General features: G+C 32.9%; 1 protein-coding gene and 1 long non-coding RNA gene across 3 annotated transcripts in view; one reads left to right on the top strand and one right to left on the bottom strand.

Moving 5' to 3' along the window:
- Nucleotides 1–16331, bottom strand: part of DCX-EMAP (Doublecortin-domain-containing echinoderm-microtubule-associated protein) — a 52817-nt gene extending 36486 nt beyond the window's left edge. The window contains exons 1-4 of one of the 2 annotated variants that reach the window (XM_065355478.1): nt 16065–16331; nt 15641–15898; nt 6878–7096; nt 6559–6786 (exon numbers count right to left, since the gene is read on the bottom strand). In XM_065355478.1, the coding sequence (XP_065211550.1) occupies nt 6559–6786; nt 6878–7096; nt 15641–15874 (681 nt within the window). In that variant the 5' untranslated portion in view covers nt 15875–15898; nt 16065–16331. Of the gene's footprint in view, nt 1–6558; nt 6787–6877; nt 7097–7224; nt 7361–15640; nt 15899–16064 lie in introns of those variants that run through there. The other variant, XM_065355479.1, reaches the window with a different exon arrangement.
- LOC135840907 (uncharacterized) lies at nt 1103–1663 on the top strand. The gene is made up of 2 exons (XR_010557800.1): nt 1103–1393; nt 1495–1663. It is a non-coding gene; the product is annotated as an uncharacterized LOC135840907 (long non-coding RNA).
- Nucleotides 16332–16709: the final 378 nt, after the last annotated feature.

Genomic DNA, 16709 nt, shown 5'->3' with positions numbered 1-16709 from the left:
GAGTATTTTTTGTTTCATTAAAAAAAAAAAAACGTTGTTCCTGTCAATTTTGGGCAGTCAAGCTCCTAACTGTCCCAAAAAAAGTTTGAATTTAGAAAAATTGTGAAAAGTCGTGTGATAGGTATACCGAATAGTATGTTTTCGAGATTTTATTTTAAAATATTTTATCTATTTACCCTATGGGTATTTCTAGCAAAAAAATATTATAAATAATTAATTTTGTTAAAATTCGACAAAATAGTAAAAATCCTAGTTCCATTTTTTTATATTTTGTATTTTGAAAAAAATCAAAAACTGGTAGAATAAGTAAGTTTATATTCGTACTCAGCGACCTCGAAAACATTCCATTCGATATATCACCCGACTTTTCACAATTTTTCTTAATTTTGGCCTTTTTTGGGGGGGTACACAGAGAAGGGGGGTTGAGGAATTGGACCCAGAAAATAAGTTCATATTCGTATTCAGCGATCTCAAAACATCAAATATACGATTCAGTTGTGTGTTACTTGAAAAATCAAGCACCCCCCACCAACCCTCGGTAACGGTTGAAGACCAATCAATAGTCGTTTGATTAGTATTTGGGTGAGTAGACTTTATAAAAAAAAAAATTGAGCGAAAACGAATGATATCAAGTTGTAACTTTGATTAATTTATTGAACTGACCTTTTTTAACACCACCTCTTTCCACTCCTTTTTTAGACACCCTCCTTTAGGGATGGGTATATCGAGCGTAGTACATATCAAATTATCGAGAATTTGAAGGGAAACATAATCCTATACGTTTTTCTCGTAAATATAATATTTGCAGAGTAGGTAAATCGCAAAAAATGTGAATCAGAACCGGTTTTAGCCCTCTAAAAAAATTAACTCCTCTCTGAATTCTGAACACATTCTCGAAGAAAAATTTATGTGTCAATACTGTCAATTTTTTCGTTTTTAAAACCTCAGTGCCAGGGAAACAAGTTTTGTTCCATTTATAGAGGTTTTCCACTTATACATGAGTGCCACTTAGTGAGGTTCGACTGTATTATGAAAATGAATGAATAAAAAGATTTATAGCTTTAATACGTTGGTAAAAATTTTTAAAAATGAGCGGCCTATCAAAGCGAAGAAAACCGCTAATTCATTTTAAACACGACGCTAGAGCCACAGTACGAATGTACTTTTTGGTATAAAAATACTTTCGGCAACAATCACTTCTTTAGATAGCACCAGTCCTCAGTAAATTTAGTACATAACAAATACAAGTGAACCGCGTAACTTCGTTTCTTGAAAAAAAAATCAACATGCAGATTACGTATTTGATTGGTTTTATGGTTATGGCGATTTTGGTCACAAGTCTGGTGGTGATGGGCGAACCCATGCCCATCGATCGAAACGCACTTAAATCATTGTAAGAAAACTATTTCGCATAATATTACGCACACATTACATCACTATTTCAGCGATGTTGATTCTAAAAGGTAATAGTCGTTAATAAAATTTTTCTTTCAGGCAGGGAAAATGAAGACGTTTAGTACAGATTACACGTTCCTCGGATACCCTGATACCCATTTTTGTTCACTTTCAAACCTAGGTTTACATCAACTTATTATTCAACTTGAATTAGGATATGCTTATGCTATAGAATATCAGAATATAGTTTAATTTCATTTCAAGCAAAGTATTTTTTATTTTATTGAAAAAAAAAAACAAAAAAAAACGTTCTGGCCAATTTTAGGCAGTGTTCCTCATGCAGCACCTCGGTGACACCTCTCCTCCTTCACATCTTGAATTGAGTTTCCATGCTTCCCTAGCCACTCAAAGTAAACTTGCTCTTCAATTCCTATCAAATTCAGTTCATTTTTTTCTTGATTGAAGCTCCACAAGACTCAACAATTCACTAGATACACCACGTATTCTTATCTCAGTCATTTATGTAGAACTCTTTAGAAGAAAAAAAAAGTTGTGCTGCTGCATTTCTTGACGTTTGCCAAGCGTTTGATAAAGTCTGGCGTCATGGCCTGCTATACCTACAAGATAAGCCTACACCTTCCAGAATTCTACCACTAGCTGAAGTCATACTTGCAAGATCACTACTTTAGGCCTTAGGGTACAAGTAGAAGGTGAGTACTCTCAATATGGACAAGTTTAAGCCGGAGTTCCTGAAGGAAGCGTTTTGGCTCCTTTCCTATATGTATTATATGTACACTTGTGACTTGCCAACAAATAATGTACTAACTGTCTTATTTGAAGAGTACACAGAAAGAACCAGACAAGTCCCTTTTTTAAACTTTTGTGTTACGGCGTTTTAAAGTATCAAATTGCCCTGATTTTGTTATGAATTATTAAAATTCCATGAAAGTAACTAATGACTGGAAATATATCACACAACATCCCACAAACATACCTTGACGCATAATAGAAAAAAAATGAAGAGATACGCAACTAGGAGTTGAAAAGTTCACTCTCTTTGTGAAAAAATCGAGTAAAAAAAACAAAAAATTAATGTTTTCTGTTTTGCAAGAACTTGAATTCAATAAAAAATCGATTGTCATGATGACATGATGAACAATCTTTGCATGTTAAATACTTAATGTTGAAATTTTCTTTTTTTTGCCTCAGATTTGGTCTCGGCTCATTTCTTTTCCCTTCACTATTTTTTAAATTCATTTTTACAACAAAAAGTCAAATGTTTTCAAAATCTAAATAGACCACATTTTTAAAATCCTCAGTATGAATTCAATTCAATCTTAAACTCATTTTTGAAAATTGTTGACTTGTCTTGTTCTTCCCATTTGGTCTTCATTTGCAGATGACGCTGCTTCAGTTGCTGCACTTTTTGATCTGACTGTTGCTATAGACAGACTGCAAAGTGCCATTGATGACATTCACTTCCAGATGGAAAGATGGTAGTATGTGAAAATCAACAATGACAAATCTTCATAATCAAAACATCAGTTACACACCTATATTCCTAAATGGGCAAATAATACTAGAAAAACCAAGCGCAAAGTACCTTGGTATGCACCTGGACAGAAAACTTACATGGAGAACCCTTATTGAAAAGAAACAAGATGAAGTCAACCAAAAGCTGCCAAATATGCCGTGGCTCAGAGCTGTGGGACTGAAACAATCTCAAAACCAGAACCGATTAAATCCCGATTCAAATTCCAATCCCAAAACCAATCCTGAAACCAAAACTGTTACTTTTGTTGATCCCAAACCCGAAAAAATCGCAGATCCGATATATAATTTTGAACCCTAAACAAAACCAAAACAATTTTGTTTCAGTTTTGGGATTTCAATTTTTGCCTTTTCCCCACAATTTTCTTTTGATAAAAATGGTCATTTTACATCATTTTATTGTCAATCATTCAGATTATAATAAAAATTACTCAATGAATTAAGCAAAATATGCATTTAAAATGTTAAACTAAGTACACCAACCATTGGATTTCTTTCAGGGTACATTAGTCAATTTGGGCTTGAAATTGGTTGAAATGAAAATCCCGAAACCGAAACCGATTCAACCTGGAACGAAAACAATTTTTTCAATCCCAAAACAAATCCCAAAACTGAAATAAAAATTTAGAAGAGTAAATCCCAAAACAAATCCAATCCCGATATGAAAAAATTTTAAACCTGAAACCGAAATCCAATCCTGAAATCGTTTCAGCCCCACAGCTCTGCATTAGGGTGGTTCATGTAACATTTTTTTGAAGTCTTAAGGTCTTACCCCCTAATTTTGTTCCTTTTGGTAAAAAAATGACACCATAAAATTTTTGTTGAAAAATAATAACATTTAAAGGTTGCGCACAAGCGTTGAATGTTGAGAGCTACGAGCTCGCGCAAGCACAATACTTCCACGCAATGAAGCTCAATGGGGTTGATTCTACACAACTGTACTGAGAGTGGCATCCCCACTACAACTTATCAAGTGATACAAATTTTTCATAGGTTTTTAAAACAAATATTCCAAAGTAGGTATTGATTATGATTTTTTGGCTGAATAATTCATCTGAACCTGAATTATGGAATTTAGAAATCAAAAAATTCCATTTTCATTAAGTAACAGCTCTAAAATTGATAATAATTGATAAAACATCAACTTGAAGTTCTGAATCTCATAAAATATTCATATTTCAACGTAAACTTATCCTATACATTTTTTATTTTCAGTTTCAAAGTGGAATGGAATAAGTAATACAACCTCAAATTCATACTTGTACTTTTTTCTTTACTTTTCAAATCTTTTGTATGTATTTTCACCTTCAGTGATCTTTGGAATTGAAAAATTGTTATTGACTCATCATTAATAACATCTTAAAAATCCCACCAAGGACTAGACTTACTTTATCATGCATTGTAGAGGGGATAACGTTTTGTAATCTGCTTCGGTCCAACAAGGGGACACAACGCTGCGTTCTCTGGTGCGCAACAGTGGGAAGTTTTCGCTTGACCTGCTCATACCTTTTCAACATTTAACTCTCATGCGCGACCTCTAAATATTATTTTTTTGACCTGAAATTTTTTGTCAAGTGTTTTCTGACCAAATGGAACACTTCTAGGGGGTAAGCTCAAAAAATTAAAACATAACATTTTTTCTATTGTTCTTTGAACCACCCTACTCTGCATGGCTACTGAGTAAGAAAACATCTCTTCAGAATAAGCTACTGATTTATAAAACAATCATTAAACCTTAAACCAATTTGGACCTACAGAGAACCCTTCTGGGGTATAGTAGTCGACAAAATATAAATGGGCGAATATTTCAATATAAAAAAATCAGCCTAAGTTGAAGCCAACTTTTTGGATCCAGAATCCAGGAAACCTTTTTCACATGCACCAAACATGATGTTTATAGTGTCCTAATTGATCAGCCATGAGTTTTAGATGCTGGTGGAGAGAGAGACAGTTCAGTGCTGCTACATGATCGACGTCACTTGTAACACAGCCAACACTAGTAAACTGGCACATGCGCAGAAGGTTTCCTGGATTCCGCATCCAAAAAGTTGGCTTCAAAAACGCTGATTTGAAATATTCGTCCATTTATATATGGTCAACAGGAACAACTAAAAAATATAACATTGAAAAAATAAATGGCTATGTAAAGTCACCTGTGCACCCTGGTACATATGGTCGCAATGATCAAATCCATCGGGACCTCAAGACACCTAGCGTGATAGAAGAAATTTGTAAATTTGCAATAAGATACCACCAGTGGCTACTGAACCACCCAAATGCTGAAGCAAGACAGCTAGTGGATGCACCACAAATTTGATGGTTAAGACAATGTAAAACACATGACCTAATAAGTAGAGGAAAAGGTACGAATATGGACCCCCTCTAGCTTTTTGGCTTTAAAGGGTGAAAAAAATTATCAACAATTTTTTTTGAGTATACCATTCGAAAGGCCAAAGACTCTAGTATATTGAGTAAAAAAATTTATTTTTTTTTGTTGAAAACTCACGGAGAAATTTGAAATTTAGAAAAGTGACATAAAATGGTACAAATATGGATCCCCCTCAAAAAATGAATAAAAAGTTCAGAAAATTGAACAAAAATTTATTTAAAGATGTTTTTCGATGCTTTGGACTTGTCTTCTTTATTAATAACACTTTTCTTGGTATTCTAAAAACCATTGAATCAAAATTAGATGAAAAAAATTTAGGGGTCCATATTTATACCCATGCAAAAAATTGTTCAAGTTTATGAAAAGTGAAAAAATCATGGTTCCATTTTGACACTTTGGACTTGTCTTCTTTGTTAATAACACTTTTCTGGATATTCTAAAAAATATTGAATCAGAATTAGGTAAAAAAATTTAGGGGTCCATATTTATACCCATCCCATGCAAAAAATCGGCTCAGTTTATGAAAAATGAAAAAAATTATGAAAATCAGTTGAAGTACAGACAAATATGAAAGTATATTTTGAAAGTACACATTGTAAGCTACATACTTCGCTATTAATTTTTTTTCCAAACTTTATTTGAAGTTGATGAATTACCGAATGAAAAACTTGTAAAATTTTCCATTGGCAAGAAAATAATGTGCAAAAAAAACAATTGCTGATGAGAGACACCCAAGTTTGCATGGATCCGAAATAAGTACATGGATCATCGATACTACACTACTACTATAATTTTTAGTACCCAGCATGACCGTAGCGCTAGTGGTTGTACACTAAACCATGGGGGGCCCATATTTGTACCTGGGTCCATAATTGTACCTTCTCCTCTACTATAAATTTAAAAATTACTTTAGATAGCATTCACTTGGAAAAGTAATAAAATGATGATGATGATGATGATGATGATGATGATGAAGCTCCATGATGCCTACCTCATGTCAGTAAAATATTGACTCACTTGAAGTCAATCTCACCCCTCTCTCCTGCAATAAAAGGACATTCTCTACAAAATTCTGAGATCAGCCAATCATTCATTATTCTCTGCTCTCTTTGAAATCATTCATGATATCTTTTCAACTCAATTAAGATCCTGTCTCCTCCTTTCCTCCCCTCTTCATGCTCCATTACTACTTCAAATTTCCAAAAAAATCTATTTCAACTTACCTTGAAACTCTTGAACGATGAAACCACGTACCATCCTCCATCTTCTAAATCTTCTAAATTCATAATTTGAGCACCGTCCATATTGAAGATGAACCTGGCTCCACGAGGTAGATCCATTTTGGACGAAAGTTTATCTAATAACGATTCTAAGCTAACTACATCTCTGCCTGGTCTGAATCTAAACACAACTCCGGGGAAATAAGGGTCGCCATTTTTGAAGAATGTCACCTACCGAAAACACGAATATTAGGTACGATTAATCAATCGATCAGCTTTTTTGGAATATGTAAACTTGTTGCTGAGTAAGATGAATAGTTACCTTTCTGGCTTTCCAATACGAAAGGTGGTTATATTTTTCTCTTTTTTTGGCGGCTGCTGCATTTTGCTGAGATATCGGCATCACAGAAGACGCTTCGCTGGCGTTATCGGGTATACCGGGACTGGTGGGACGACTCGCCGAAGCCCAAAAGCTGGTTCCCGGAGATGGACTACTCAATAGAACAGTAGCCGGTCCACGTCCTGCTCTTCGATTTGGACTCTGACATTAAAAACAAACCAAAAAAAACATACGTAAGTAGGTAATCATATATCATGAACTTGTACCTGCAATCGAAGCTTTTTATTTACCTACGTAAACTACACTATAAGTATATATTATTATGCTACCTCGTATGATTAGCCCAATATCGACGAAATTCATGTTCGCTGCTACTTATACGACGAGTACAAAAGGTAAACGCACCATCGTCGAGGTGAAACTCACATCATCATACATTTTAAATGTAAAGTACAACACTAAACAATATATCCACCACAAAGAACGCCACATCGATCACCATAGTATAGACTAAACTGTACAGAATAATTCTAAAAACAAACTGTGGCAGACACGTAGCTCTCTACGAGCCGAATACTCGTAATAATGCACGAAAGATATGGAATACATTATCGAGAAAACGATGAACTTGCCCAACTATTAAAAGCTGTTACCTTTTCCAAAGCGAACTTCCAACCAAGTTTATCAGATAAGGCTTAATGAATTCAAAATGGGCAGCAATGAATTATTAGTAAATTCTCTCGAAAACTAGCAAAAGCCAAAACTTAGATCGCATCGCGACACTTTGCTGTGCTACTTCTTTGTTTCTTATACTCGAATGTGTTAGGGTGGGTTGATTTTTTAGTGTGGGATTGTTTTATAGAGTACAATATCGAATGCATCTTGGATAAATTTTATTGAGAAGATTACAACCTATTTACGATAGTGAAAAATAGATGTCGTCGTGAAAAGTAGTCAAAAGCATTTCATTTTTATTCGACGACGATGGTTTGAAATTTTATTGAAAAAGGAGGATAGGGAGCAAAAAAGTGTAGGTACTCAAATTGGTGAAAAATTATGATCGGCTGATGGAAAAATAATTCACAGAATTTTTAAATTCAACAATTAAAAAAATTAAGTGAAAAAATTATGAGGGGGGAGGGGGCACAAAAATGAAAATGGTTCCCTCATTCTTACAATTTTACATAAGATCCATTCGAATTATAAAGGTACTCTGAAATTTTATTGTTCCCATTTTTCTTTTAAAAAAAGGGCCATTGCCTTTTAATATCATAAAAAACTGCAATTTGAATTCTTATTATTCTTGGCTGAAAAACTGAAAATAAAATTTGTCAATTTTGGAAATGTGAGGTTACCTTTTCAACACCCCCCCAACCATTTCTTTTGAAGACGATTAGATCTCAAGTCCAAAAAAAAGTAGCCAAAAAAATGGTCGAAAAAATGGCTCTTGGTATTAATAGATAATTATGTTTTCTCATAATGTGACTCCAATCTAAGAAAAAACTGGAAGAGGAAGATTCTAAAGGAGAGGGGATACAATTTCTTGGACCTCATTCGGTGCATTCGTCAAAGGCCTTTCACTGACCACCCCGTCTGTGCCTGGTTTTTTCATTTCAGATTTCACTTTCCTTCTAAAGTGACTTTGACCTTACTAAATTCATACAAGTTTTTCCATGTTAACTTTACATCTTTTCGAGTCGACAAATTAAGTTGCAAATTAGCTGCTGATAAGCTCGTGCGACCACTCACAGGTAGCCTTGTCAACAAAAACCATAAGTGAAATATCAAGGCTACTGTATCAAACATACTATTTGAAATGGGAAAATGGATTGCGTTTCAAATATCATAATCTGCCATTTCTCAGTGTGTAACTCGGCAGATTTCATTGTTGCAAATGGCATGCGAACAAGAGTACTGCATTATTTAATTTGCATGACTAGTCGAGATTAGAGTGATTAACAGAAAAAAGTCATTCTCAAAAAAATCAAGGCGTTGAATAAATCGTAAAGTATTTGCAGAAGTGAGTCGAATGAAGGCGTATTAAGTAGGTAACCTATTTTGAGGTTTGAAGATCAAGTTCATCCTCCTTCTTGAGTAAGCACTTCTAAAGATGAGTTGAGAGTTTGTTTTCAACTGAATTTTTTTTTCTTAAATTTTTCTAAAATGACGTGATTTAATTTTTTTAATGGAAGTAAAATAAAACATGGAAAAAGTTGACGAATTTTGGTTCAAATTTAGGTTATGGATTTGAAAAAAAGTTGTGCAGTAATATCAGAAAATTGTGGGGAAAATTATGGGTCTCTGACGTCAATCTTCATTTTTTCTTCCGTTCAATAAAAGAATTAATTATAATTTTGATCTTTGTTTAGAGCAATTTCCCTCCTTTTTTCAGAGGTTTTATATCTCTTCGAGATGAAGCTAAAATTGACTCAATTTTAATTAAAAAAATCATCTAAAACTTTTCAAAAAGTGAGAAAATTGTGGATAGCCTATGATATGATTATTTACCATAAAAAATTACTTTTTGAAAAAACTAAGTGAGCCAATTCCCCCCCTCCCCTCAGGCTTCTTTTATTTTACAGACTAAACCACATTTTTTTCTGCGTATTTGACTCTGTATAATGTAGGTATTTAAAATAATTTCTAGAACAAACGTGTGCCCACTAACTCCTTCAATTTTGAACAACTTTGGTTGATTTTTTCAAAATTTTGATATTTTTTTTCATCCAAAAGCACAGTTTTGAAATCAAAAGATTTATTAGAAATCGATTTGTTGCCTTGTTGGAAATAAAATATCGTACCTATCATAAAAAAATGATGAAATAATCACTAAAGAAAGGAACTGAAACAATTTTAGATGAAGTTAAATTTTAAAAAATAATCAAATCTGATTCAATATTTTCATTTTTTCAATCACGTGACGTATCATCATGCAGATTAATTTGTACCAATTGAACTGAGAAAAATAAAAAAAACAGTTCAAATATTATCTGATACCTATGCAAATTTGATTATGTAAATTTAATCCAAAAATTTTTCAAATCATATTACAGATTATTTCATCCCATCACTTGAAATTTTATTATTTTACCAAGTGGAATGGAAACAGCAAGGGAGTTTTTTCCTCTGATGTACCGATTTGTAAGAAACGCAAATCTTCAAGGGGGAAGAGGGGTCCTACCAATAACAAAAAAAAAAACAGATATTCTTTCAAGTTGCAAACTCGCAAAAATCAACTTCCAGCAAATTGATCAAACTTATTTGCATGAGTAGTAGGGCGGGTCGAAAAAAAACGTAGGTCTCGGAATTTTCTGAAATTCACATATGTGGTTCCTTTTGAGTTGAAACCACCCCAAAAAAATTTTTAGTCCCCTGCGGCACCATGGGGCTGAGCCACGTGGCCTCAAAGTGGGGCCATTTTGGCTAAAAATTCACGTTTTTCAGGTTTAAAGCTCCAAAATCGATTTTTAAAATTTAGCCTTAGCACTCAATTTGTAGAGTTTGAGATGCTGAATCTCCCTGTGGAGTTCATTTTTTTTTCGGTGGTCGCTTACGTCGGCAACTTTTCGTTGAAAGTATGAGAATTGCTGATTTTAAGGTGTCACAAACACGTTTCCGCGAATTTATGCCCAAATGGTGTTTTATAAGGGGATATATCGATGTAGTAAGTTGTATACATATGTAGTCGAGGGGTTAAATTTAGAATCATCAATATGCCCTCAGATCGCTGATAGGGTACATGATTCAAGTTTTATATAAGATTTTAGGATTTCATCAATTTGAAATGGTCTTTAAATGTTCAGTAGGTGTACCTGATATAATTTAGTGGAAATTTTTTTTTTTTCGTGACCTCTTCCCCTCCTTTAAGATTACAATACTAACTTGGCAAATGTTCGTTTTGATTCCATGATCGCAATTTTGTCGTTTTTTTTTGTCAGAAAACAATGAAAAAAAAAAATTCAAATACGTTTCGTCAACTTTTGAATAAGTGATCAAAATTTCTTCAGACACATTTCAAATAAAAAATAAACCATTTCTGATTATATTTTAATCATTTTTTTTTTTAATACGTTTTCGTCAATTTTTCAACAATCTTAAATCTAGAAGCGTTCAAAATTTCTTCAAACACATTTCAAATAAAAAATAAGCCATTTCTGATTATATCTCAATAAAAAAACATTTTTAAAATACGTTTTCGTCAATTTTCGAACAATCTTAAGTCTAAAGAAATGGTTTATTTTTTATTTGAAATGTGTTTGAAAAATTTTTGAACGCTTCTAGATTTAAGATTGTTGAAAAATTGACGAAAACGTATTAAAAAAAAAAAAAAAAAAAAAATGATTGAAATATAATCAGAAATGGTTTATTTTTTATTTGAAATGTGTCTGAAGAAATTTTGATCACTTTTCAAAAGTTGACGAAAACGTATTTGAAATTTTTTTTTCATTATTTTCTGACAAAAAAACGACAAAATTGCGATCATGGAATCAAAACGAACATTTGACAAGTTAGTATTGTAATTTTAAAGGAGGGGAAGAGGTCACGAAAAAAAAAATTTCCACTAAATTATATCAGGTACACCTACTGAACATTTAAAGACCATTTCAAATTGATGAAATCCTAAAATCTTATATAAAACTTGAATCATGTACCCTATCAGCGATCTGAGGGCATATTGATGATTCTAAATTTAACCCCTCGACTACATATGAAGAGTGATATTCCAAAACTCGCTTTGTCCATTTTTATCAAAGTTGGGTTTTCAGTGATACTTGGTAGATGAAGTATTAACTCACATTCCTACATCATCAACCTACCAAAATGAGGTGTTAAACTCACCTAAATAGCCAATTCACTAAAAATTTAAAAAAAAAATAATGTTCCAAAACGCGCTTTGTCCATTGTTATTGCAATTTTTTTCAGCAGTATTTAGTGGATGAAATGTATACCTACACTCCTACATCATAAATCCACCCAAATAAAGTGCTAAACTCGCCTAAAAAGCCAATTTACCCGTTTAAAGGGAAACTGTTTTTCCTCTCTCCTGAAAAGTTGTGAAAATGGACAAAGCGAGTTTTGGAATATCACTCTTCATATGTATACAACTTACTACATCGATATATCCCCTTATAAAACACCATTTGGGCATAAATTCGCGGAAACGTGTTTGTGACACCTTAAAATCAGCAATTCTCATACTTTCAACGAAAAGTTGCCGACGTAAGCGACCACCGAAAAAAAAAATGAACTCCACAGGGAGATTCAGCATCTCAAACTCTACAAATTGAGTGCTAAGGCTAAATTTTAAAAATCGATTTTGGAGCTTTAAACCTGAAAAACGTGAATTTTTAGCCAAAATGGCCCCACTTTGAGGCCACGTGGCTCAGCCCCATGGTGCCGCAGGGGACTAAAAATTTTTTTGGGGTGGTTTCAACTCAAAAGGAACCACATATGTGAATTTCAGAAAATTCCGAGACCTACGTTTTTTTTCGACCCGCCCTAATGAGTAGCCTAATTCAACTATAAGTGAAAATTCAAGAACAAAAATTATGCAAAATAACATTGATTTCATGGCCTCAAAAATTTATAATAAAATACCACAGGAACTAACAAATATAGCAAAAAACTTTTTAAAAATAAACCCAAAAATTGGTTGCAGAGATATGCATTCTACAGTGTTGAAGAAATTTTTTTTTTTTGGGGGGGGGGGTGTTGCAGCTAGATTGATAAGTTGTTTTCTTATACTGTAATTTTCATAATTTATTATTTTTTTAAAATGCTTTTCATCTCAAACTTTCTTTTGTTCTCACAAAAGAGTATTTTAGTGTGTTTTTCTTAAGCTGTATTTTTCATAATTTGTTGTTTTTTTAAATGTTTTTTCATTTCAAATTTTTTATTGTTCTTACAAAAGAGTATACCTACCTATCTAAATATTTTCTAAAATTACCTATCTGTATTTTCTATTCATTTTTTTCTTCAGGTTGTACTATGTTAATGTTATTCAAATTTATGTATTAATATCTACTTTATTGACATTGTAAATACAACTAAAGCTGTCTACTGCAATAAATGAATTGAATTGAACTTTTGAATTTCTAAATCAACGTTTTGTTGACATGAAAAAAATATGTACATACCAAAACAAAATCTTTAGAACTATTGATTCAAGTATTTTTTTTTGCAAATTTATTTTTGTTATTGAGAAAAAATGAAAAACTTGAGATTTATGATCGAGAACTCGAATTTAAACTCAAAGTCCTTGATAACTATTTCTAAAAACAGAACCTGTTATCGCTAATAAGCCATCAATTTTGTCAACTTTTTAGCCACATTATGAGAATTGAAACACTCATGGGTGAGGCCCCCCCCCCAAAAAAAAATCAGCTCCTAAACGAAAAATTGAGAATCCTGATGAATTTTGAAGTGATATGCCCACATCATATTTTTGAGAGAAACTGGAAAATGAAGGCTATGAATCAATGCTAATTTTTGCACATAATTATGCAGGGCTCTAGTTTTATAGTAAATATGGAGCGGGTGAGATATTTTTTTTATTCTTCCAAAATCATAGTCAAACTTCCAAAAACAGAAAAAGTGGACATAATTCCTCTGTAGGCATTTCTTAAGCAACGATACACCGATTTGAATAAATCAGGAAAATAGCAAACCTTATTTTTAAAGGTTCAAAAAACATAATAAAATCTCTCGAAAAATACACTGCTTTTCACTCCAGTCGAAAATACCTCTCAAAAAAGGTATTGGATGTCAGAATAATACATATGACCTAGAAAAAATATTCCCAAAGTTGTAGCAACCTAATCGCACATTTCGAGAGTTTAGGAAATTTTTCGAGGTGCTTAAAAAACACTCTTTTTCTGACTCATGCCCAAAGTGATGCTCAAAACACTTTGATACTTAGTTAAAACATGATCTAGAAAAAATGAATCCCCAGTTGTAGCAATCAATAGTAAATTTGAAATTGACTTCTTGTAAAAAAAAAAAAAATACCAAATTATTTACTTTTTGAACTAGAAATTTTTGAAAACTTCAGTCCTCGCTTCGCTCAGACCTGTTTGTTTTTCTTTTTCAAATTCAAACTTTCGAAAAATCCATTATTTATTGGTATGTACTCAAAAAATGCTTAAATCAAAAAACAAACTCCTCTCGTAAAAAATACACGTTTTTTTACTTCTCGAAACTCGATTTTTTGGCAGTTTTGTTCCTCTCTTCGTTCGGGCCTGTTTACTTTTCTTCTTCGAAATTAGAATGTCTAAGAAACCATAATTTAAATTCTAAAATTATGGAATCAAAGAAATCAAGCTCCTCACATACAAAAACATTGGGTTTTCACCTATCAAAAGACGAATTTTCGAAAATCTTTTGCCTTCTGTTCGTTCGGATCTGTTTGCTTTTCTTTTTCGAAACTGGAATTTCTAAAAAAAACCATCATTCAAATTATAAAATTTTGGAATGAAAAAAAATCTAACTCTTCACATAAAAAAACAAAGCTCTTTCACCAATCAAAATACAAATTTTCGAAAGCTTTTGCCCTCAGATCGTTCGGCCCTCTTTGCTTTTTTCAAACTTCAAATTTCTAAAAAATCATCATTCAAATTCTAAAATTTTGAAATCGAAAAATTCAAACTCTTCATATAAAAAAACATTGTTTTTTCATCAATCAAAATACGAATTTTTGAGATTTTTTTGTCCTCACTACTCTCGGGCTAATTTGTTTTTCTTCTACAAAATAAAATATTCCATTTTTAAGGCTTCTAAAAATTGAACACAAGAAACGAATTTTTTTTTTACAAGAGCCATGATAGGCTGTAAGAAGGTCTACCTATAATGTCCACTGGAAGAATTGTTTCCTCATCTTTCGTTTTATGTATTTGGCAAAATTGGTATTTTTTTCTCATATCAGTCAGCAAATTTTTTGGTTGCACATTCCCCCCCCCCCCCAAACGAAACCTTTAGTTTTGTCCCTGATCAGATCCTATAATTTACCTACCCAGGAAATTGAAATTTTTCATAGAAAATCATCAATTTTGAGTATGTATGTATAGTACTTGTATTTCATAACATTTTTTTTTAACAATTAAGACAACTTTCTATACTTCTGAAAGGTAAGAAAACATTTCAAAAATTTCATCTTTTTGAGAAAAACAATGAAAAATCACTTTAAAAAGCTAATTTTTTATGTTTTTTTTTTGTACAAATAGTGCAATTTGTTCCTCTTGTATAAGTATATGAGAAAATAAACATTTTTATCTCCTGAATCAGAATAAAAACAGACGACAAATGCTTATGCTTAATCTGTTCAACATTAATGAATTATTACTTAATTTGAACTCATTTTTCATTCCATAATAATTCAATTACTGCCAAACAAGCGAATATTAATTCAGAAAACATCCCCGAGAACTAAAAAATAATCACAGCTGTTCGCAAACAACCAGCTGATAAAAAAAACCTAAAATTCACACTCGTAAAATTTCCATTAAGCCAAACATTCCTAAAGCAAAGTCAGAGAAAAAAAAACATTGTTTTCGTGTAAATAATTCACGAATTAATTTTCAAATTAAATTTAACCTTCGAATAATACCAACGAAAGCAGACATCACGCTCAAAAGTATACTTAATTCTCAGGTACCTTTACCACTCGTTCTAACCACCGTAGTACCTACATTTTTCTGAATTCTGATTATTTTTAATTGCCACCAAAAAACAAACACAAAAAATACTTACATCGTCTTGATCGTCGTCATCGTCGTCACTTTCAGATTTATCCAAGTGATTCATATGCGATTCATTTTGAACATTTAGGTCGTCTCCCATGCTATTCGAACCGTCTCGGTTTTTATCCTGCTTGGTATCAGAATTATCGACAGGGTCGCCAGAATTCAAAAATTCTTCGTGATTTTCTTGTTTACTGCCAGACCTTGAAGATGGTCTCACTGCGACTTGTGGAGCTGGTAGCATTCCCTCATTGTTTTTAAATCATTCCTTTTTCAAATTCGTATAGTACAATATCAAGAAAACGATGAACCAGAACCAAAAACAAAGCAAAAGAGAAGAAATACAACCGAGTGAATATCAAACAATTTGAATGTGCTTTGGTAAGCTAAAACGTATAAGCGTGAAAGAAAAAAAAAATAATAATAATACGAACCAGATCAAAAAAATGTTACGCGTTCATGCAAGTTAGTAAGTAAATAGGTAAGTGAGTCGGTACAGTAGTATACTAGGAAACACACACGTACAGAAGAGAAAATCATTTACACGTTATCACCGAATTAAACCATACGCCTTTACCGGCGATTAAGAATATTTATATAAATTCGGGCTTAGTTGTAAACTAAACCATTAAAAAGAAAAGAATACATGAAAGAAAATGCAATAATAGGGTAAAGTGGACGGGGGTTGAATGCTTTTCCCCCATATTTCGCTAAGTAAATCACAGTCAACTTAAAGTCTCCTCCTTCACTTCTCACCTCGGCTCGAAAAACACCACCTTAAAAGCTGGCTGGCATACGTTTCCCGCGCACATGAGCTTTTCTTATCATAACGTTGTGTATGCGGTAGTAAGTAGGGCAATTTCATGCCTTGACCACTGTACCCGCGTTCAAAGCTGGCGATTTTCAACCAACTTGGCTCCCACACCGTCGCTCGGTCGTCATCGTGCCGTAGCCTTTCGTGATACCTACATCGAAACATGACTGTGAAAATCGTCGACCAAGGGTTTTTTTCTATGTTCAAAAAAAAAAGAGAAAAATACGCTCGTTGTTCGCCTATCTTACTAGTTACATTATACGAG

This window comes from Planococcus citri, chromosome 3 (assembly GCF_950023065.1).
Source record: "Planococcus citri chromosome 3, ihPlaCitr1.1, whole genome shotgun sequence".
In the NCBI taxonomy this organism is placed as follows: Eukaryota; Metazoa; Arthropoda; class Insecta; order Hemiptera; family Pseudococcidae; genus Planococcus; species Planococcus citri.
Note: the sequence above shows the minus strand (reverse complement) of the source record. Positions and strands in the feature narration are given on the sequence as shown.